Source organism: Centrocercus urophasianus, unplaced genomic scaffold (genome assembly GCF_019232065.1).
Source record: "Centrocercus urophasianus isolate 14NV4802_14NV808 unplaced genomic scaffold, USGS_Curo_1.0 seq_14, whole genome shotgun sequence".
NCBI lineage: Eukaryota > Metazoa > Chordata > Aves > Galliformes > Phasianidae > Centrocercus > Centrocercus urophasianus.
This window is the reverse complement of record NW_024884586.1, coordinates 17876849-17900500: the sequence shown is the minus strand read 5'-3', so window position 1 is coordinate 17900500 and position 23652 is coordinate 17876849. Positions and strand designations below refer to the sequence as shown.

Below are 23652 nucleotides of genomic sequence, written 5' to 3'. Positions count from 1 at the left end.
GAATTAATAAAATTTTTAAAAAAAATTCCCTTGTTCTTCTTACATAATGCTGTCTTTCTGGAATAGAATGGACCCAGAATCAATGTCTTTAATGGCCAGATGTCAAGTGGATTTCCTCCAAGTTTTGTTACTTTACTTTTATATTCTTATCAAAAGCTAGCAGTGGCCCTCCAAGGGGGTCCCTTATCATGTAGGGACAACTGGTGACAAGTCTTAAATCTCTGGAAGTAAACAGAATTCAAGAGGAAGGCAATCCTAAAATAGGAGGGTTTCCTGCATCTCCTGATTTATCATTAACAGAAGCCTCTGAGACTTGATAGTGTTGGTAAACCCCAAATTATCTTTCACCCTTGGCTGATAAATCTGAATGGAAGGTAAGCCCATTTTCAGGGGGAAAATAACATGGTTTCAAAACCTCCTTCACTTAATAATCACAATTCGCCTTATATGAATGTTTCACTTGTGGAGCAGGTGCCCTCACACAAAGAGAACTGGTGCTATACATCCAACAACTTGCACCTGGCAAGTTGTGCCTGAGTAAGCCAGCATCTGCAGCACCTGCCTGCTGGCCCCCAGCTGTGGGAACTCAGTAGGACTCCAGGTGAATGTGGAGGAGTCTAGAAAAAGTTTGGGGGGGGGGGGGGGGAGGGGACAACACAATCAGTGTGGTGGGATATTAGTCATAGGTTTATGTATATATAAAGTCTTTCCCTAAAGCTCTGCTAAATCACAGAGTTACAAACTGGAATATGCTTACCTGGCTTCAGGTACTTGTGCTAAGTTCTTCTCTGAATTCCAGCAACATCTGAACTGTTTACCTTTGATGGGAATGCTGAAAACCATGTCTAAGCTTGTTAACAACATCTCTTTGGAGGAGAATAGTGAAGACTTTTCAAAAAAACCCTTTCATCACAATAAGCACTAGTATGTCTCCATGGGAAGCTCTGGAAGGATCTGTCAGGTGCAACGCAACATGAAGAAGCACGCCAGCAGTTGTGAACAAAAGTGATAACAGATAGTGCTGAAATTGTGATAAACTGGTTTCTTTTCACTAACCTGATCCAGTGATGCATTGCTCATTTTGAATCTGCTGATTCACTTTAATTTCAATCAGTATACCGACTGAGATTTATGATCACTTGTGCTTTTTCCGTAAAAACAATTCTTATTAGAAGCTGCACTGTAACTGTACACCTGTGTATATTCAACACCCAAAACTTCCAAGAGGGCCTCCTTCAATTTCAGGCACTTCTATCAGATAAATTAGCCATCTATTTTGATTTGGTTTGCCTTACATTAATTTATGTAAGCTGTATGACATTAACTTTTTTTTTTTAATCATACAGCATGATCTGGCATATAATTCTGGGAAGGAGATAAGAAGTGTTGTGATAGAGACAAGACAGGAAAACTGGAGACTGTAGAGACTATGTCTTTTGACATATTAGCATTCTGAAGTTGGAAGCAGTCATCTCCCAGCTATGAGCTGTGTCACCTGAACAATGACTTGCACTAGTAAAATTTATTTTTTTTTCCCCTTGGTCAGAGGACATTCAGTGTAGTTGCAAGAACTTGAAGTTTCATTGCTCATACTGTTCACCTGTAGATATCTTTTATTCTGTTGGCAGCAGCACTGCATTGGGAAGTTCTCTGAACAAGAAACCACTACTCATCAGTTGCCTGTTATTTTAAGATGCGTTCAGAATTGTACGAAAAATTAAGACTATTCAAGGACAGAATCACTGATACTTTTTTTTTTTTTTTTAATTGGAGGAAATGTCTGTTTAAGGAAATAACTGATGACATGGTCTCTGTTGTAGATGGACATCAGTCAACCACGGGATCTCTTATACCTTCACAAAGACTTGAAGGAAAGCAGCATTTGATTTTGCAAGATTTTTGCTTCTCTTATTTTCCCACCTTAGCTTTGTATTTTATCCAAACTTGAATGTCCATTAATACTTCCTCATTCTTCCAACTCTTCCCAAAATCCTGTGAGACAACTTTATATTAAAGTACTGAAGAAGTCAAATGGCTTTTAATTGTTGTCCAATAGCTTGTGGCTACGTTGATTTGATGGAACAGCCCTAAGCATTGTGGTTTTTCTTTAAAAACAGATGTTACTGAGAAGGATGAACAAATGGATTAATGTATTAACTCACTACCATTTATTACAGTAATTAGGTATAAAGCATAGCAACAGTTATATCACAGACAAATATAATGATAAATCAGAAGATCAATTGTAGCAATCCTCTACCCTTTCTAATCTACTCTGAGACCTGAGCCTCTCTCCCCTCCACGCTGCCTTCATCCCTGACCCATCTGAAAGAACCCAACTTCCTCCCAGGAAACCAATACCCAGAGTTAGAGCTGAAATGAATGAAGTCCCCCAGACATTCTTCTCCTGCAAGCATAGGTGGGAGCCGGTTCAGCCAGGAGCCTCTATTCTGGATAGTACACTTGTAGAGAGGAGAGTGCAAGAAATTTCTCTACTTACCTCTTCTCAAGAGGTAATTGTCTTCTCCTTTTCACAATTAAGTGTACAGGTGTCTTGAAGTTCTTTCAGACTAATTAGGATTAGGTCAAGAGCCTCCATCAAGTTTTATTATATTGCAGTACCAAGGATGAAATAATGGTAAGTCTTTTAATTGGAGAACTTAAAAGGCTATTTCGTGAAATGAGCCCTACGAGTCACCTGGAGAATAAAGCAAGTGGCACGGTCTCCACTGACAGCACAAAACAAGTCACCAACAACTCTGAAATACTGCAGAGCTCGTGTGCTCCTGCCTCACCGAACAGCAGCTCTTGGAAGGGAGAAGATGCGGATTATTTGCAAGCTGAGAGGTAGAAATGTAGTGAGCTGGATTGAGCATGGACAGAGACCTGCAGGAGAATGTTATAGCAGCCTTTACAAGGTAATGGCCTTTTTTTTTTTTTTTTTTTTTCCCTCTACTTTCCAGCAGTTCAACTATCATCCTCCTTTTGTTAGTGTTGATACACAACTGTTCTTGTACACTGTTTCCTTCCAGAATATCTGAAGTTGTATGTGCACACTTACATCCTCCATGATTGTTGTTGAGATCCACATCAGCTAGACATAATTACAGCAGCAAGTAGTTCCTGGAAATTTACTGCATACAGTTTGCATATAGATAAATGCTAGAAGTCTGAAAGTCTGTCATGAATAGCTACAGAGGTTTTTCTGCATCAGTAGCCCCCAGTTACTGACTAGCATTTGGTGACAAATGTATTACCCATCCATTTTCTGTCGCCACTGTAGGAAGAATATATATGTGATTCCATGAGAAAGAAGAAGTAAGAATAGAAAGCCACCCATGCATAACAGCACGAAATTGGTGAGGAGTGTTAACACAAAAGTACTGACAAGCAGATACCTTCATCAGTACCATTTCTTCAGACATTTCCTAGGTTGGCTGGTGGTGGCAAAAAATTTAAGTACCTGTGCCGAAGCTTACAGCTCTGGAAGGAGTTATCATGCAGAAGAAAGTTATCAAGCAAATCTTATTTTCCCTCTTTTTTCTCCTCATGATCTGACAAAAGATAGGAGTAGTATATAGCTGGAGATGGCACTAAATCTGATTCAGGAAAGACAAAGGCCACATCCTTTTGTGCAGACTGAACTTCAATGGGAATTCTTTTTCAGCTTCCTCTGCCTCAGCACAAATAAAATAATTTAAAAACTTTATAAAGTACAGGCTGTCCAGAGAGGCATGAATGTTGGGGGATAATAGGACTGTAGGGATACCAAATATGATGATTCAGAGCCGTGAATCATTGGGAAGAGAAATACAAGATTTTAATTTTTTAAAGTTGTTGAGATTGCTTAGGCTTCTTGCTTTGGATCCTTTCTTTGCCAAAGCTGTCCAATTTATGAAATAGTTATCCATTCAAGAACTGCAAGACATACTGAACAGCAATCCTGGCTTTATGTACAATCAGCCATTGCGAAGGGCTGCACACACCCTCTTCTGCCTCTACCTCTTTCCATGGTCTGTTTCCAGCTGATGACCAATATATCACTTCTCTTTGGAGTAGACCAGCCCTAAATCCCACTGACTACACAAGGAGCCCTCCCAATAATTCTCAGGAGTTCTCAGATCGTCCACTTTTCCCAATCTCCTTTTAACTATTCTAGGCCATTCTGCTGTCAGGAATGGCTACACAGCTAGTAAGCTCCAGTGCTATTAAATTATCTTGTCCTTTTCTGTGTAATAAGCTGTGAACCATCACTGGATCAAGGACTAGCCTGGCCAGTCTTTGTTTATTTGCAGATACAGATGGTAGGAAATAAAATCTCTTAAATCTCACTGTTAAGTGCAGTTAAAGTTTGCTCCAGAAATCAGCATTGCTTAAAGTGAAATTAATGGAAAATTTCTGAAAATAGTTACAATTGACATGATAGCAAATCATTTTCAGTGGGACTAGGTTTCCAAAAAATAGGGCAAAAGTACTTAACAGATCTCCCTGATCTAAAACGAAAGCCACTTAAGACTGGAAGAGATGGATTATGTTTTAAATGGCTTCTCACACACTCTTAATTGTTTCCCTCACCATAACTCTGCAGTTAATTTGCATTCATCTTTCTGTGAGGTGAGAAAGCAACAGGTAGAGCCTGTTATATATCACCTTCACCTAAGTATCTTATTCAGGTAAGTCTCCAAGGCTCATGATCTCCAGCAGCTACAGATGTGAAAAGCCTCAACAGTGTCCCCCCTTTGTTGACTGGCTGATTAGTTGGTGCTAAGTACTTTTGGAGAATAGGTCAGAGCCACATTCCCACCATAACTTCAGATCCTGCACCACCTCCATTGTACAGTCTAGAAAGTACCCCTAATTTCATCTCTAAGGAAGACATTTTTTAGATTTTCCTCTTAGATCAGATCATCATATCCACAAAGGTGGTAAAAAGAATCTGAAGACACATAAGGGGAGACCTGCTGGACTGCAGCTGAAGATGTTGCTCGATGGAAGAGGCTGGCATGTTGCAGGAAGAGCACTGCCAGAGAGGAATATAATCAGGTATTAAGTTCTCTAACACAGGTCCAAGTATCTGAAGTTATTTGCTTCTTTCCTACAGGATTCATGTTTGAGGCTTTTATAGACAGAATGGTTTAACACTTAAGTATATTATCTATTGCTTTATGTCTTTTTCTTAAAAAAAATATTGTTTTAATAAAAAAATTCTGTAAAATACTAATTGTGAAGAACAGCATTCTTCACCCTTCTCTCTTCTTCTACCAACCGACTAAAAAAATCTATCTTTTACAAGCAGCCTTTTTGACGCAAACATATCTATATGATTATCAGAAAGAAAAAAAAAATCATATAGCTAAACACTGTACCACAGATCAAAGCACAGATTTGTTATGAGTGCTTACAACGAATAAAACCATGTCTCTAAACACCACTAAAATCGCATCATCTGTAATATACCTATACATCAAGCACCTTTGAGGACAAGTTCAAGCTCATCTTGTATGAATGAAAATTTTCACTGTTTAAGCTGCATTAATGTCACAGTTCTCATATTTCAAAGTATAGTTGAACAAGAGAAAATCCATTTGATATAATTTTTGTATCTTCTCAATTTGTTCTAAGCTCAATTGTCTGAGGTACTCCAAGGTGATATCACTATTAGTTCGTTTCTCTGAGCCATATCTCTTCAAGCTGGGGTACTGCAGGCTCTCTGGTGCACCAATTGCCTTCAGAACTTGCACAGAATCTAACCCAAGAGTTTCGTACTTGCCCAGAATATCATAGTGAATGTTGCAAGGATCACAGAGTAGAAACATTGGTTTCCAGTGAATGTCAAGAGTATTTGGTGGTTTCGCTGTAATGAAACTGACAAACTCCTGGAAACTCACTTTTTCAGAGGAATTTTTGTTTTTCCTGAACATTGCCTTAATCTGATTAGCAACAGTGGTACTATAGTATGGCTCAGAGTGCAGAAGCTTGTCTCTGTAAGCCGACACCAGCCGTTCCAATGGATGTCTGGTGAACATCACTTTGGTGTAATTGTTTAGAAATTCCTCTCGCATGGCAGGAGGGTAAGCACTCAGCCTTTTGATCAGTGAGGTTTGGTGAATATGGTCATGCTCAATTTCAGAAGCTTCCACATTCAAGCCTTCTTGGAGAATGAAAATAGTTCTCTTCCAGTTAGAGCAGCCTACTTTGGGCACCTCACAGTAGGTAAATTTATGTTTGTGCTCCACAAAAATCCGGCTTGCAACAAGAGAATCCAATGCACTTTTTAATTTAATGAGGTTGTTCTTCTGGCAGAGGGAAGCCAGTGTGTTTCTGCGATCATTTTGAATTGTTAGCCAATCTTCAGTGAGACCAGGAAAAGAATCTGCAACTAAGGAAGAAGTTTAAACTGTTAGTGTGAAATACACATAACCTTTTCTTGGTGTAATTATCTAAGAGTTACCTATGTCTATCTCCCTGCATACATAATCAAAAAAGGATTTTAAAATCAATCTTTGTTGTCATCTGACTTTAATGCAGCAAACATGCAAAAAGCTATCCTGCTTAGTGAAAAGTTCATTAAAATGAAAACTGTCAACGTGTTAGCCATACTACTCTGAGGAGGGTGTTCAAGCACTTTTAATATCAAACATTTTTTGTAGCTTTCTTCCCAAACAGTACTAAGACAGTTGTCAGAGTGACAGCAGATTTTCTTACAGTGAGCTTCATAATTACTTTCTAACACATTTAGGAAGGGTAGACTTGCTTCTAGAAACTGGTTATGCTGGTAAATTCTTTACTCACCCATTAGATTTTTTTGTCTTCTACAGAAAAACCCAAAAAGAAATATCCCAAAAATGAAATTTGGGAGAAGGAAAATTAATGCCTTCAGATTCATAGTATTTTCACAGGAAGGAAGATGAAGATACTTCTAAACTGGAAATCTGCCTTTTTGTCAACAAGGAAACATAACACAGGTTAGATTTTGTAGGACTGGAACAGCAAAAATGACATTTCTTACCGAGTTTAGTATGAACAACATGAATAAATACACAGTTACATATATTAACTATTTACTGGTGTGTACATTAAACTGTTACAATATTTATGCAAATGAATGCAGCATTTTTACACATTGGTTACATTCTATGGCATGTAGCCAATATTTTTGCATTTTCTTGGCTGCAAAAGATCACTCTAAAGATTGCAAGAAAACATAGAATTTGATCTTCGACTTCCAATATTTTCTCAACTCCATCTCAACTCTCCCTTCATCATGTGTTCTATTGACAGAGAATCAAAGAATCACTAAAATCAAAAAAGACCTCTCAGATCATCTAGTCCAACCGTGCACCTACTTTCAATATGCATCCAACTAAACCATGTCCCTTAGTACCAAGTCTACATGACTCAACCATCTCCCTGGGCAGCCTGTTCCACTGCCTAGTCATTCTTTCAGAGAAGAACTGTTTCCTAATACCCAACATGCGCATGTATACATATGTATGAGGGTTGCTTTAGAAGTAATGCCTCCTGTTTTATTATGTTGGCCCACAGCACCAGAGGTGGATGTTGGTGGTAGAGTTTGAACCTTCCCACCAACACTGCATTACATTTTGTTGCTGTGTGACAGATGGCAGCAGAGGGGCAGTCTGACAAAATGATGTCTGATATGGAATTGCGTACAAAGAAAAGATGCGGAATAGAATTCCTCCATGTGGAAAAAACTGTACCCACTGACATTCACTGATGCTTGCAGACTATTTATGGAGACCAAACAGTGAATGTTATCACAGTGAGGCAGTGGGTGGTGTGTTTCAGCAGTGGTGACAGTGATGTGAAGGACAAGCCACGTTCCAGATGGCTAAGTAGATTTTTATGAGCGGGGCATGCAGGCTCTTGTTCGCTGCTGATAAAAATGCATATCTAATGGTGGTGACTACATTGAAAAATAGCATTTTTCAATGAGAGATTTCAATAGAGAATTTGCTCTATCGAATAGTGTTAATGTGGTCTTTGTATTTGTTACAGTTTCCATGGAAATAAGTAGGAGGCATTATTTTCAGAGCAACCTACGTATTTTTAAACAATATGCACATCTATGTGTTCATATACACACAAATATATGCACAGTTCAGGAACATATTAATAATAGTTACATTGGCATATTATTTGCTCCAAGTAAACTAACCAAGTGGGTTGATAAGGATATATAGTCTCCAGGTGATAAACTTGCATAGGTGTGTCTCAAGCTAACTTTTTGGCACAGGCAGACCTTGGCCACACCTGAGCATATGGGTGATCTTCTGCACTCTACTAGAAGATAAGTGGGACTTTTCAGATTAGAAGAATGAAAAGGCAACATTACTTACGTGTGTTCGTGACAGATTCGAAGCCACAGGTGAAGAAAGGTATCAGTAGGGCCAGTCACTGGAAGGCAGGGAAAATCTCTGTAAAAAGATAACATTCTCAGCAGCTATGTTGCTTTCTCTACTTACACCCCGCTAACCCCACTGAAAAGACAAATGCAAATACATGCATACCTATATGTGTGTAGGTACATAGCAGGTGAGGACAGGATGATGCACAAAAAAAAGAACAGGAAAAAGCAAGCTTTGCTGGACACAGTTCTGAGTGTGCCCCTTGATCACTCAAATCTACAGCCTCCCCATTTCCACTGAATTTGTTATGGATGGACAGGAGGAAAGGAGAGCCTAGTAACAGGAGTCTCTGCAGGTAGGCTTCCCTTTTCCGTGAAGTGGAGAATCATTAGTGGATTAGGAAATTTCAGTAGGCTGCAAACTGCCAAGGGCTCATTGCATCTGATCTGGCTCCATGTGGGATCAGCCAAAATTCAAGTCATATTTCTAAAAATGTTGTTCAAATGTTTCTTGAACTTGAGCAGCTTCAGGCCATGACCACTGCCCTGGGGAGCCTGCTCCATGCCCATCACCCTCTGGTGAAGAAACTTTCCCTAATACCTAGCATGACCCAACCCTGATGCAGATCCATGCCATTCCCTTGGGTCCTGTCGTTGTTACCAGAACACAGATCTCAGCACTACTCCTCCATTGCCCTCGTGAGGATCTGCAGGGCACCAAGAGGCTTCCCCTCAGTTTCCCCTTCTCTGGACTGAACAAACTAAGTGATTTCAACTACCCCTCATATGTCTTGCCCTCTAGACCCCAAACACCTTCACAGTACTCCTTTGGACATTCTCCAAAAGTTTTATGTCTTACGTTGTAGTGCCCAGAACTGCACCCAGTTTTGTTCAAGGTGAGGCAGCATAGCACAGAGCAGAGCAAGGCAATCCTTCCCCTTGCCCAGCTGACAGTGCTGGGTTCAGTGTGCCTCAGGGTACAGTTGGCCCTTTTGGCTGCTAGGGCACACTGCCGACTCAGATTCAACTTGCCATCAACCAGAACTCCCAGATCCCCTTTTGCAAGGGTGCTCTTCCACCTTTTGTCCCAGTCTTTATGTATATCCAGGATTGCCCTCTCTCAGGTACAGAATCTGGCACTTGCTTGCTATAGAAGAACAGGTACAAACTCAGTGAGGGGACAGCACAGGACCTGGACTGAGAAGGAGGCTGACAGGGAAATCCTACAGAAAACTACACCTCACTGCAGTGAGACAGGTACAACGTCACAATTTCTAGCACACGCACATAGATAAGTCTCATTCTCTGCTGTTGTCATATCAGACCTTCATTACTGTAGCAGGTTTCTTTCTGGCCTCAGCAACTGCAGTGCAACACTCCTCAAAGCCATCATTAAGCTGTTCGTTGTTTTCATCACATCATCATTTTACATCTACTAAATTCTCCTTCCCTATTTCATCTCCTTGTCTTCCAAGACTTTTCCTAACTTGTTATTTCTCATGCAGAATTAAAAGCACAACTTTACCTTCTAATCAGTCATATCACTAGCCCCCAATAAACACTGCTTTTTTTGCTATTTTCCCTGCTTGCTTTCTTTCTCTGGAAGAAGTTTCTGAAGTATATACAAATTGAGTGCATTTTTTACTTAAAATCACTCCTTAAAATCTTCCTTTTCCGGGATGCCAACACCACTCAGGCTGCCAGTACGCTAAAACTGCTACCAACCACCACACAAAAGAGCAAGCACAAACAAAACCCAATCTGGGAATGAAAAGAACCAAAGCAATGAAGAAAAAAAGGAGGACACAGGAAAAAACAGCAGAGTCTGACAGAAAAAAATCCCAGTCAGGGAGCTGCAATGTGAGGATGTATGGAGGAACTGGGGCCATGGGAAACAGAAACTCTGTGCAGCCTGATCAAAAGGTGCTGTGGGAAAGGGAGGCTGAGAAAGGGGGCAGAAAAACCACAAAAGTAGTTCTGTGAAGATGGAGAAGAACAAATATCAAAGAAGATTCTGTCAAGGAGCAGCGAAGGATAGCTTTTCCCATAGGGACGGGCAGCAATGACAACACAGCCAGCATGGCAGGGCCTCACCCATCCCCCCTGCCTCTGAACACCAAAGACCTGGAATTGGCGGCCAGCTTCAGCCAGTAGGATCATCAGGGAGGGCCATGGTGACAAGGTCCTAAGAGTGGGGTTGGTTGGGCCAGGCCTATGGCCAAGCAGGTCTCTGGGGTGCTGGAGCCCAGCCCTTCTGCAGCATTGATGGGGCAGGGGCTGATGGCCCAGAGGTTGGTGTTCTGGCCTTGGGCAGAGTGGAGAGAACCTTGGGGGTGCGCAAGGTTAGTCAGGGCCCTGTTCGTACTCAGGACCGGGCAGACCACGTAAGAACAAGATTTATATCTTCTGCCTGGATACCTGGTAATGGCTGCTGGATCTTCTTATGTAAACCGCTAATTCAAAATCCCAGTATGCATCAACAGTCACTTACACCATGGGGGAGTAACAACTTTTTCTTCTTTGGAATCTAGATGAGCCTAAGGGACTTGCAAAGGAGGAAGAAAAGGAAAAAAAGAGTATAGAAGAAAACCTTAGAAAATGGTGCATGCTTGTTTAATAGGACATCTGTCCTCATAAAATCCCTGTGTTTGTTATTATACCAATTACTAGGTCTTCGGTTTCCTGACATACCATGACAAGGTATGCTAAGAACGTTTGCAAATATGGTTCCAGAGCCTGCTTGGGTACCCAAAAAACAGAGCATCACCCAGACTCTGAAAAGCTGGGTGTCTCAAACCACACAAGAATATTCTGTCAGATAATTCAAATTCTTATCATAGTTTCCTGATTCACTGCAAAACTTCCCCCTTTTACCCTTTTGCTGTAGACAGCAGGAAACCTACTGCACAGCCCTAGAACACATCTATCACCTGTGAACTGTATACCAAATTGAGCATAATAGAACGTTTCTTTAAACAACAACATGCAACTATGAAAAGCTATTGAAAAACGTCTTAATGCAGCATCATAATACCATGCACAAAAATCACTGTTAGTGATAACTTATCAACCTTGGTCATTCTTGTGGTACTCACCCTGATAGAATAACCAATACTGCAGCAGGTTATCTTCTGATCAAGCCTGGGGTTGAAAAGGATGAGACCCAAGACCATCAGAATTGTCTGCCGACAGCAACAAAATAGTGAGATTCAGGCATGCTGGATGTCATTCCTGTCACTGGTGGAGAGTGATCCTTAGCACAAATTCCCCCTGCTTCCCTCACCGTCTCTATTTGCATGACCTGCTCAGATTCTTCCAATTCTGGTACCTCAAATCCCACTTGCTTGCACTTTACTCCCAGCACTGCCTTCCCCTCCTGCTGGACAAAGTATTTATACAGGCACCAGTGATTGTCCCTCAGCCATAAGCCCAGGTGGGCCCCCCTTACTCCCCAGTCCCCATCTCCAGTTCTCAAGCTTTTAACCCAGTGTCAGCAAATCCTCACCTCATCTCCAAAAGGCTTCTCATATAATTCCCTGTCAGTTTGCGAATCCTGGCTTCCAGCTTCCCAGATGCCCATCAGGTCTCATCCTGATGCTGATGTTCAGCTTTCCCCATGCATGAACAAGGTCTCTGCCTGCTCTAACTGCCAAACTACTCCCTTAATTTCCTCAGTCAATCTTACAGTCTCCCCACCCACAACACTTCTGAGCCCAGCTCTTCAGATCTGTCTCTCCTTCCTCTTCCAAACCTCCTACACAGCCTCACTGCTTCTCACTTCTGAGGTCTGTAAGCACATCCCATGCTGTTCTTTACCTTTTCTAGCAAATTTAGTATCTCCCAAACAAAAAATGACAAATTTTCTTTTCCATTCCCTCCCACACCAATTTTCTCACTGCCTTTCAAGGCAGTTTCTTTCCACTGATTTCATTCTTTGAATCTATTTTGCCAGTTATCCTCAGCACTTTCCAAAAACATCTTGCTCATGCTTGCCTTGCTATTTAAATGGGGTGGCTTACTTCTCAGCTTACTTCCCTGTGCCACCTCAACCCAGCTAAGGTTTCTCTGAGAATATACATCACCTCATTTTTAAATGCTTTCTGCAACATCTGTGGAATATCTGAAATTTTCAGAGGAAAGGTTACCAGAACCACTTGATGTGACAAAAAAGATCAGTATAAAAAGGCTATCAGCTATTTTTGCTGAAAGACTTTTAAAAAAAATAATACCCACAGGCAGATATCCAACACGGAAAAATTCTGCTTGAACACTTGAAGTTTGACAAAATCCTATGCAACTGTAAATTGTATTGAAATAATAAGAGTCAAGATGTGTTTTATCCTTAGCAAAGCCAGAAAATGAACAAAAGCCATTCTCTCTTCAGACACCAGAATCCCTGCAGCATCAAATTTTAGCTGTGTGTTCAACTTCTCTGTTCTTGAGAGAGGTAACAGAATAAAAAACAGACAATTAAAACCCCTCTGTAGATGCACTTCATCATGGTATGATTTCAAAAGCTCAGAAACATCCCAGTTTGTTTACTGAGATTCCATGGCAATTTCTGAATGCATAAATTAAAAAAAAAAAAAAAAAAAGTAAAAAACAATTCAAATAAATCTTGCTTTGTACAGATTCAGCTACACCATGAAAATCAAGGTAACATGAAAACACACCAGCAAGCAAATTTTACTTTACAATCAGACAACCTCAGTGGAGATTACCGTTACTTGAAGGAATGAAAAAATAGAACAAGACTCAGAGAATGACAAGCAGGTCAAAGAGACATGTTATTTCACTTTATGCCCGTGTCTGCAAAGAAAAGGGAGAAAAGTTCTATATTCTTCTTACCTGAACTTCAGGCCAGGCAAGGTGCTTCTGTACGCACACAGTCTGAAACACTCTGCATATGTATTTATCCTCTTTTTGATTGAATGCTCAGCTAAAAGATGTGACTGTTTCCTTCTGAATGTTTAGGTGATCATCTCAATTTGTATATTACAAAGCAGTGTGCTGTGTTTGTCTCTGGGTGTAACGAACAGCATTTAACCACCCCCTGTGTATGGTCTACAGCAGCTTTCAGAGCCTGCCAAGTACTTCAATAGCAGCCTGCCAAGAGGCTGCCTGCTAAGCAACCAAGAGAGAGGATAGTTGGGAACATGAGGGTAAAGGTAATCTGGTTGAGAAAAACTGTGGTGTGATAATGTATGTTACTTTTAGATAAAGAAAAAGAGCAACAGCAATTCAAACCCCATGATTCTATGCAAGTAGATTACAATAAACCCTGGGATACAGCAGGTAATTTCTCAAGGGAAACATAGCTAAGACAGAAGGAATTCAGCAGATTTGGCAGTTGCTTAAAGAAATGATGTTTAGGGTACAAGCACAAACAATTCCACACAGTAGGAAGATAGGAAGTATGGTCAGAGACCAACTTGGCTAAACAACATGGTCTTCAATGACCTGAAACACAAGAAGGAGAAGTACAGAAAGTGGAAACCAGATCAAACTGCTAAGGACAAGAAAGAACAGCATGAAATAATGAAAAAAAATCAGAAAGGATAAAGCACAAATTTAACTGCCAAATGCAACAGACGTAACGGATAGCAAGACAACAAATCTGTAATGAAAAAGGAAAAAAAAACAGTGATCACTTACAGAAGGGTAAAGTACACTGAGCATCACCTTTCATAAGGGGGGATCTGTAAAGGTATGACTAAACCAAGTACGAAAAAATCCTTGTAGAACAGGAAAACAACAGGTTTGACAATAATTTGGAAAGACTGCAACTCACCTCAGGTAGGTCTCTACAGCACATCTCCAAGAAAGCTCAAGTCTCGCTCAACAGTGACAGGAACCTCAACTCCAGCACAGACATAGATATCTATTTTATAGGTAGCTAAATTAAGTTGAAATTAATCCCCTCCATAGTGAAGGCTAGGCCTGAGGAACTGCACTGGCGGATACCCTGAGAATACAGTGAAGCAAATTTGGAGCTGTTAGTTTCCTCTCTGAAAATTCACAAAGTCACGTGAAAAAATTGTGATGCTCATCTTCTAAAAGCCAAGAAATGAGAAAGAGATCAATTTGGAAAAGCCTCGGAATTAATAACAAAAGAAGTTATTCATAGAAGGTTTAGAGGTAATTTTAAAAGCTAGTAGCCGACATGCCAAAAATATAAAGTAATTTACTTTCTATAAAAGGGTAAGAGGTTTCAAATACAGGAGAAGCAGATCATACAACTTGTTAATTTTCATGCTATTCACATTGATTGCTAACATTTTTGTAAGTAAATTATAAAACATAATGAAAGTACTTTAGAGGGAGTACAAAACTACCTAGGAAAAGCAACCCTTATAATTCATTTATCATCGTTCATTTTCAAACAGCAAAAAAATATAATCAATGAGATTCCAGCTGTGCCTGTTCTAGGCCAGGTATGTTTTCGTTAATGACGCATAAAGGAATGATCCTTCAACCGTGCAGAAAACACTAAGCCTAGATGAATAGCAAACCCATTTCATGGTTTGTTAAATGCTGAATGCTCTTGTCAAATAAGAAGTTTGTAAGGGAAAGAAAAAATAGTGTACTGCACTTGTCTTTACAAGTGGGAGGTCCTTAGTGGGACTAATACTTTGTAAAGATGTAGGATTGGCAGTTACCAATGCCACTTAGGCAGCCATTGCATCAAAAAGGCCTGTGAGAGTTGTAGTCTGTCTGAAGCTATACATTTTTAACTGACTTGATACTACTACCAGAAAGCAAATTGTATATTAGGAAGATAAACTTTTTTATTTGTAAGATACATTAGAGAATCTTCCCATTATATTTCTGGTTAGCAAACAGTGGCATTGTGTCCTGTTGCAGGAAAACTGTTCTTGTAGAAGGTACACCAACAGGAGAGCGCACAGGGGAGAGCAAAGAAAATGGGCAGAGATCTAGAAAAAAAAGGTCCCCTCTCCTTCCTCTCCCCCCCCAAAAAAGGAAACTATAGAATTGGGAGTTTGGGGAATTGAGATTCCTAAGTCTGAAGAACAGAAAGGCAAGTGATGTTCATCTATATCAGCTGTCTGCAAAGAAGCAGAGAGTGACTGTTTTTATCTGATGTGGATATTAAGTGAAGGGCTTAAAAAACAACAGCACAAAAGTTTATAATATGTATCAAGAAAATCTATTACAAATGAAGATAATGAAATACTTAATTTCCTAGGTACAACTGACCCTCTCCTATAGCTTCAAAATGCAAGAGCCCTCTTGAACTCTTTTCCAGTACGCATTTTTTGCAAGTCTGTGGCTCACAGTAGTTATGTACTTTAGAAGTCCCATCTTATTGCTCTTGAAAAGATAAATTTATCAAAGTTTCCATGCTAGATTATACCAGCTAAATTGTTTTGATATAGTGACTAAGAGAACCAGCAACACTACTGCTATCTTCCAGAAACTAGTGTACCTGAGATTCAGCAACTGCACAGCTTTTCCAAATGTTAAAAATGTGTCTCTCTCTTTTCCTGGGGCCTCCTAATGGAGTCTGTTATAAAAGTACCTATAGCTATACCTATAGTAAAAGTTATATACTTTTATAACTCAAGCCTGCCTTTCCTGAGAGTTCTGCTGCAAACCGCTAAAACGACACACAGCTCCTTTGCCAAAGGGGACACTTCTGATGATGGGACACAGAAGGGCGCTGCACCAAGGGAAGTGAGATGTGGGGAGGAAATGTGGAGATGTACTTTGTTAGAGGGCTGCAGAATCAAATCGCTGCTTTATAATCTCTGAAGTCATTCAGGTGTTTCTTCATATAAATCAAAATCCAAGTTCATGTGATTTTAATGAAGTGCCCTCACAGGGTAGAAATGATTAAACTCCTTCAGCCTATCCTCTAACTTGGTCCATATACAGATGAGCTTGGCAAAAGAACATTATATAGATGTCCATCAGAAAGAAGATCTGGGGAGCGTTTGTTGTATTGATTCACAACAGGAGTTCCTAGGATGTGTGCCACCATTGTCAGCAGAATATCAGTGTTACTGACTGCCCATATCACTTTTGCAATTCACTTATGTTGACAATTTCAAGTGATTTTATACAGAAAAATATGGTCTTCGGAAGCAGTTTTATACTTGCAAAAAAGTTACTTTGTTCTCATTTTAGAAAATATTAGAAAGATTAAAATCCATTTGACGCCGCTTTCTGACCTTTCAAATATCTACTGAATAATGAAAACAGATGCTTTGGTTCTCTGAGCCACATCTTTCAAAATCAGTGTAACATAACCCAGCATGAAGCTCAGGCTTATCCAATATATAATACTCCCAGAGTCACAGAACAGATTTTTTTACACAAGGTTCTTCACCTTATGATTTTTTTTCCAGGAAAATTTAAACTTTTCTGAATGAAAATTTTGGTCAGACCAATGTATTTCACCTGAGCACAGACTTTTCAACTAACCACCTAATCCACCTAGACTCAACATGGGCTATCAGTGCCTGATCTCTCCATGTAAATGCCATTATAGCTGCACTTCTGAGTCCTTCCTGTAGTAAAGATAAGGTGTAATAAAATAGAAGTTTGATATAAATAAGCTTAAAAATCCCCAAATCCAAGTATTAGCGCAGGAAAAAGCAGTTATCATTAGGAAAAAGTTCTGATTCTTATGGAACAAATGAGGTCAGTGATATTTTCAGATTGGATAGAGATCTTGAGACACTGAAACTGTTTTCATAGAATCATTGAATCTCCAAGGTTGGAAAAGACCTAAAAGATCACCCAGTCCAACCGTTCACCTATTCCCAATAGCTCCCACTAAACCATGTCCCTCAACACAACATCCAGCCTTTCCTTGAACACCCCCAGGCCCGGTGACTCCACCACCTCCCTGGGCAGTCCGTTCCAGTGCCTGACCACCCTTTCTGAAAAGTAATACTTCCCAATGTCCAGCCTGAATCTCCCCTGCCGTAGCTTGAAGCCATTCCCCCTGGTCCTATCACTGATGACATGAGGGAAGAGGCCGACCCCCAGCTCACTACAACCTCCCTTCAGGAAGTTATAGAGAGCAATGAGGTCTCCCCTGAGCCTCCTCTTCTCCAGGCTGAACATTCCCAGCTCCTTCAGCCTCTCCTCATATGGCCTGTGTTCCAGACCCCTCACCAGCTTTGTTGCCCTCCTTTGAACACGTTCCAGAGCCTCAATGTCTTTCTTGCAGTGAGGGGCCCAAAACTGGACACAGTACTCGAGGTGCGGCCTCACCAGTGCTGAGTATAGGGGAACAATCACCTCTCTGCTCCTGCTGGCAACACTATTTCTGATGCAAGCCAGGATGCCATTGGCCTTCTTGGCCACCTGGGCACACTGTCAGCTCATGTTCAGCCGAGCATCAATCAATACCCCCAGGTCCATTTCCTCTATGCAGTCCTCCAGCCACACCGCCCCAAGCCTGTAGCGTCGCCTGGGGTTGTTGTGGCCGAAGTGCAGGACCCGGCACTTGGCCTTGTTGAAACTCATCCCATTGGCTTCAGCCCAGCTCTCCAGCCTGTCCAGATCCCTCTGTAGGGCCTCGCTACCCCCAGGCAGATCCACACTTCCAGCCAATTTGATGTCATCTGCGAATTTACTGAGGGTGCACTTGATGCCCTCATCGAGGTCATCAATAAAGATATTGAAGAGGACAGGCCCCAGCACCGACCCCTGGGGAACACCACTCACGACCGGTCGCCAGCTGGATTTGACTCCATTCACCACCACTCTCTGTGCCCGCCCTCCAGCCAGCTCCTTACCCAGCCAAGAGTGTACCAAGCCATGCCTCGGGCTGCCAGCTTCTGCAGGAGAATGCTGTGGGAGACAGTGTCAAAAGGCTTTGCTCAAGTCTAGGTAGACCACATCAACAGCCTTTCCCTCATCCACCAGATGGGTCACTAGATCATAGAAGGAGATCAGGTTGGTCAAACAGGACCTGCCCTTCATGAACCCATGCTGGCTAGGCCTGATCCCCCGCTCATCCCGCACATGCCGCATGATCTCTCTCAAGACAATCTGCTCCATAACCTTCCCTGGCACCGAGGTCAGGCTAACAGGCCTGTAGTTCCCCGGATCCTCCTTACGACCTTTCTTGTAAATGGGAGTCATATTGGCAAGCCTCCAGTCTTCTGGGACCTCACCAGTCAACAAGGAGCGCTGACAGATGATGGAAAGCGGCTCGGCTGTCACCTCCGCCAGTTCCCTCAGCACTCTCGGGTGGATCTCATCTGGCCCCATCGACTTGTGGCAGTCCAGTTGGAGCAGTAGGTCTCTGACTGTTTCTTCCAGAATCACAGGGGGGTTAGTGTGCTCCCCAGCCGAGATTACCAGGTCAGAGAGAGGAGTATCCCGAGGATAACTGGCCTGACTGTTAAAGACAGACGTAAAGAAGGCATTCAGAACCTCTGCCTTTTCCTTATCCTCAGTGGTCACATTCCCAGCCTCATCCAGCAAAGAGTGGATATTCTCCTTTGTCCTCCTCTTACTGTTAACGTATTTATAAAAGAGTTTCTTATTCCTTTTCACCCCAGTGGCTAGATTAAATTCAAGCTGGGCTTTTGCCTTTCTGATTTCACCTCTATACATCCTAACGACTTCCTTGTATTCATTCTGAGTGGCCTGTCCCTCTTTCCACAGGCAGTAGATTCTCTTTTTCTCCCAGAGCCTCAAGAATAGCTCCACGTTCATAGTTTATAGTTTTATAGTGTTAGTACTCTTATAAGGAAGTTGTCCTTATATCAGAACATCATGCTACAGACTCAGTATTCTTTCACGTACAGTGACCTTTATAGCACCATTTTTCAGGAGCACATTTTGCTTCAGTTGGTTAGACTGATGAGAGACATTAACTTTAACAGTTCTTATGAATAGCTACAATATTTAAAACTAAATAATGAATAACATAAGCAAAAGCTTCTCCACAACTTCTATTCCTCCAAAAAGAAAATAAGCAATAGCAGTGTCTATCTAGGTTTAGGAGCAGTGATTGTAGGATCACCAGGGTTGGTAAAGACCTTGAAGATCACCCAGTCCAGCTGTTCACCTATGACCAACATTTCCCACTAAGCCGTGTCCCTCAGTACAACATCTACACATTTCTTGAACACCTCCAAGGTCAGTGACTCCACCACCTCCCTGGGCAGCCCATTCCAGTGCCTGACTGCAATCTTGGAGAATTATTTCCTAATGTTCAACCTCAATCTCCCTTAGTGCAACTTGAGGCAATTCTCAGCTAATTACATGGGAGAAGAAGCCAACTCCCGTCTCACCACCACCTCCCTTCAGGTAGTAGTACAGAGCGAGGGTTAGCCAGTAAAAGGGTATCTACATGAAGTCCTGCATTAATACCCTCTGGAAAGGCCAACCAGTCAATAAAATAAATAAATAAAATGTGTTTTTTCTCCTATCTAAGAACAGTCATTACCGAACCCTGTTAACCACACTTTTGAAATTAATGCTTCATTGATTCTTTTTTTTCCACAGATCCTAGTTCAGCCAAAATGTGGCAATACAAGGAAAACAGAGCTTTTATGGTGAGTTTATATATTATTTAAGAAATCAGACATGGTACCACGCTGTACTGCCAGAATACAGGTTGTACAACTGTGACTATCTGCAGCAGATGGCAAACGTCTGTAGAAGCAAAGCAGGAAAACGAGGGAAATGGCAGAAGCACTTTGCACAGTCATAGCTAAATGTTCTGTTCGAGGTATCTACTGCTACATCTTCAGAAGAGAGGAATACTCAGATGTATAAGACACACCTTTCTTTTACACGGCAGATTACCTGAGTAAACACAGACAATACAGTCGACAAGAATTTCTAGCTAGTAAGCATTCCTAGAGTACGTGAAGCCTGAGAAAAAGCGTGATGCCTTGTATCAGTTTTCTGTGCTTTAGAACCACCAGTACATTTCAAAAGATGAAATTGAATAAGAAAAATATAAAGCAGATTGTAAGACAAATAGAACAACAAGCTAATATTTAATTTGTATTCTCAATAAGCCTTGACATCTCCCTTTCAAACACTATGGGAGCCAAAAATATGAAGGAAGCTTACCACCAAAACATTATGGTACAATTCATCGTACAGGAGAAATTGCTCCAAAGTTTAGAAGCTCTGTTAGAGGAGGATTTTCAAAACAGCTTCAGGTTTTGATACATAAGAACGTAAAAAATCAGAGTATTCTGGAAACACTTCCACTAGTGAAATGACAGCAGAAGAAATTTGTGTGAGCTTTTGGATTCTCCGTACACTTTCATGAATAAAAATGCGTTTATGGCATCTTATTTATAGCTGAGAATGTCGGAAGTTTGAGGGGAAAAAAGATTTTGTGCTTTGTGAGGATTTACCAAGGTTTACTTACAGCTATACTTACCTAACAGAACAAACAAATAAAAAAATACAAAAGCGGAAATTGAAGGCATTAAATGAGTGTGTCCTGGATTTTAAACAAAGCAGAGAGAGAAAAAAACGCAGAAAATTTAAAATGTAATATCAACTGAAATTTAAAATAGCCTAGGAACAACATCAACACTTCTTACTACTTCTTGAAATCTATTGCCTACAAAGCATTTAGCATTTTAAAACACTCCAAAACAACAAGAAGTCATTAACTATTGCAAAATGATTCCTGTGTCTGAAAAGACCTACTGAAAAGTCAACTGCCTTTGACATCACTAACCCTAAAGTCAGAACTGAGTATCTTTTAAAACACACATACAGAATACAGATGCTCTGATTTTCCTGTAAAACACCCAGAGGGGGAATAAGGTCATATTCTACAAAAACAGAAAAAAAAGAAGACAAGTACCTTTATGTTTTCTGCCTCTGAAGCTGCCTGCGTGGATACAGCTTTTACAGCTCTGGTTCCAGTTTGCTTTCTGTTTACTCAATAGTGTAGCTCATAAAAAGAAGGTGTAACCCTTTGATGCTACATGTACAGCACAACCCCTCCAGCTCTGACAAAGATGTAAATAGACAATGGGCCAGTCCTACCGACAGCGTTCTGCAGATGGACTGCTTGTGTTGTTAGGAGCAGAAGGGTCGCAGTAACCTGGGTTTTCTGAGCCTGTCTCAACACCTGCTGACATGAATGAAATGTCTCTCACCAAAACCCTGAGGTCTGACATGGGACACGGCAACTCCCTACAGTTCTGGAGGCTTTGCTGGGACTCATCTTTTCTTTCCTTTTATACCCACCTTTTACTTCAGAACTGAGACTATCAGCTGTGAAGCTTGGTTCTCAGTTTGAAAATGAGACGCTGTGTGGTGAGACCCTGACTGACAGCTGAAGACCTGCATCACTGGTACTCATCTATCCAAAAAGGACAACACCCCAAGAAGCACATCTACAGCATAGCCCTCATGTCTTCTTTTCCTTTAACACTTAATTGACACAATTTCTATTAACAAACACTGTGTTTTGTTTGTTGGTGATTCAGTTAACAGTGCAAATTACTCTCTTAATAATTAATATTTGATTTTATTTTACTTGTAAGAACAGTACTTGTTGACTACTGCCTGTTTAAACAGAAAGGAAAAAGAGCCATAGCACAAGTTCACTGGTAATCACTTCATTACTTTTGTTTGTTGCCTGTATTTTACTTAACCTCTCTAACTGATAATCAACAGGTTTGATTATGAAAAGCAGCCAACCTTGCTTAAAATGTCGTTGGGTTGGGTTTTTTTGTTTGTTTGTTTTGCAACATAGAATTTGTCTTCAACTCTTCTGTCTCAACTCGCCACCACTCTTGTATCTCCTTGTATCTTCTCTAATCTAAGAAGATATGTGAATTTTTCCCAGCCTGAATTTGCCCGAACTTTGTCAACCACCCCTAGAATCATGATAAACATTTCTCCAGCTAGACTGAACAAATTTCTATCATCAACCTTTGGTCTGTGAAGTGAGACAAAGCCAAGAATGAGAACAAGTCAATAAAGGCTTGGATGACCTGAAAACAGAGTTCAGGTATATGGGTTATTCTTATGATTTCCCCCAGTCTTCAATATCTTCCATAAAGTACCAACAGAAGGACTGGAGCTGCCTTAGTGAAAGACCACTGACACCCAGAGAAAACACTCAGCTTCCTTAACCCAGCGTTTGAAATGCAGTATTTTCCAGGTGCCTGAAGGGCTGCCTACTCTCTCTCGTCATAAGAGATCTTGCAGCAGGTATTAGTTTCTACTCTCTTCTAGCCATTATCTTTTAAAGCAATGACTTGCAACTTAATATACTCTAATATGCTTTGGAAATATTACACAAATTCTACTTTTAATTGCAAAGAGTATTAGATAAAAATCAAACTTACATACTTTCAATCTCAACAGCAAAATCTAGGGAAAAAAATTCCAAACAACTGAAACTATTAAGTGGAAAACATTGTACAACTTTAAAAGCAGGAGCATATATATATGATGCAACTTTAAAAGCAGGAGCATATATATACGATGCCCTTTACCTCCATACGTGGATAAACTTTACCATACATACTCATGCTATAGCTCAAAGTATAATATCAGTTACTCACAAAGTGGTTTATTATTTATCCCAAGTAAACAAACAAAAATGAGTGCTATATATTTTAAATCTCCAGAAGATAAATTTGTAAGTGCAGGTGTGTCTCAAACAAACACTCAGTAGGGAGGAAGCTTGGTCATAGTCAAACACAGGGCGATCTTCAGCACTTGATCCAGGGATAAGATTTTCCATGTCAAATAATGAAATTACAGTAATTCCTGTATGTGCTACTGATATGTTTGACTGCTATGGCAAACAGTTGAAATGATAGGATTGCCAAAAGGCTGGAAAGATCTCTGGAAACAGCTGCATTATCAACTTCAGCGCGTTCTCCACATAATCTCTGATAATCCCTGAATGCTGGTTGGTTCACCATTCACCCTTTCCTTAATTCAAAGCTATTTATATTTGATTACTTACATAATGAATGCCAATTAAAGTTTGTTCTGAGCTCTGATGAAACCCCAAAGGTATCCAATACCTCCTGATGCTCAGATCTGGGGCTTTCCCCCCTTCTGATAGAGCAGAAGAAGGGAAGTAACATACGTTTGAAAGACGAGAAAAAGCAAATACATTCATTAAAGAATATAAGAAAACTAAAATAGTATAAGCAGAGAAGCTCCCACAGTACTTCAGAGTACAAGTTATCTAACTGCTCAAAAAAACCTGCTCATAATTAGTTACTTGCCCTTCACAGCTATTACCGCTGCCTCTTCTCAGGCCTCGATAAAATCAGCCTTGACCTGCTGTAACC

At 40.7% G+C, this 23652-nt stretch overlaps 1 protein-coding gene across 7 annotated transcripts; it reads right to left on the bottom strand.

Annotated features, from left to right (window-relative positions):
• Nucleotides 1-1925: 1925 nt before the first annotated feature.
• LOC122158398 (carbohydrate sulfotransferase 9-like) lies at nt 1926-21246 on the bottom strand. 7 transcript variants are annotated; one of them, XM_042815075.1, is made up of 7 exons: nt 20757-20791; nt 14160-14333; nt 11464-11550; nt 10787-10913; nt 8361-8438; nt 6793-6936; nt 1926-6379 (listed from the first exon to the last, which is right to left on the bottom strand). In XM_042815075.1, exons 6-7 carry the CDS (start codon nt 6884-6886, stop codon nt 5523-5525), a joined length of 951 nt encoding a protein of 316 aa, XP_042671009.1. In that variant the 5' UTR covers nt 6887-6936; nt 8361-8438; nt 10787-10913; nt 11464-11550; nt 14160-14333; nt 20757-20791; the 3' UTR covers nt 1926-5522. The 7 variants fall into 7 exon arrangements, with proteins under 7 accessions (XP_042671009.1, XP_042671008.1, XP_042671014.1 ...); XM_042815074.1 differs by lacking the exons at nt 14160-14333; nt 20757-20791 and having other exon boundaries at nt 11464-12631; XM_042815080.1 differs by lacking the exons at nt 14160-14333; nt 20757-20791 and having other exon boundaries at nt 6793-6932; nt 11464-12631.
• Nucleotides 21247-23652: the final 2406 nt, after the last annotated feature.

Bases quoted from the DNA above. Each gene is read 5' to 3' on its own strand.
- LOC122158398 (XM_042815081.1), bottom strand. From the start codon at position 6,886: ATGAATCTGAAGGCATTAATTTTCCTTCTCCCAAATTTCATTTTTGGG. The intron at 6,380-6,792 runs GTGAGTAAAGAA...CTTCTTCCTTAG, and splicing joins AAGACAAAAAAATCTAATGG to TTGCAGATTCTTTTCCTGGT.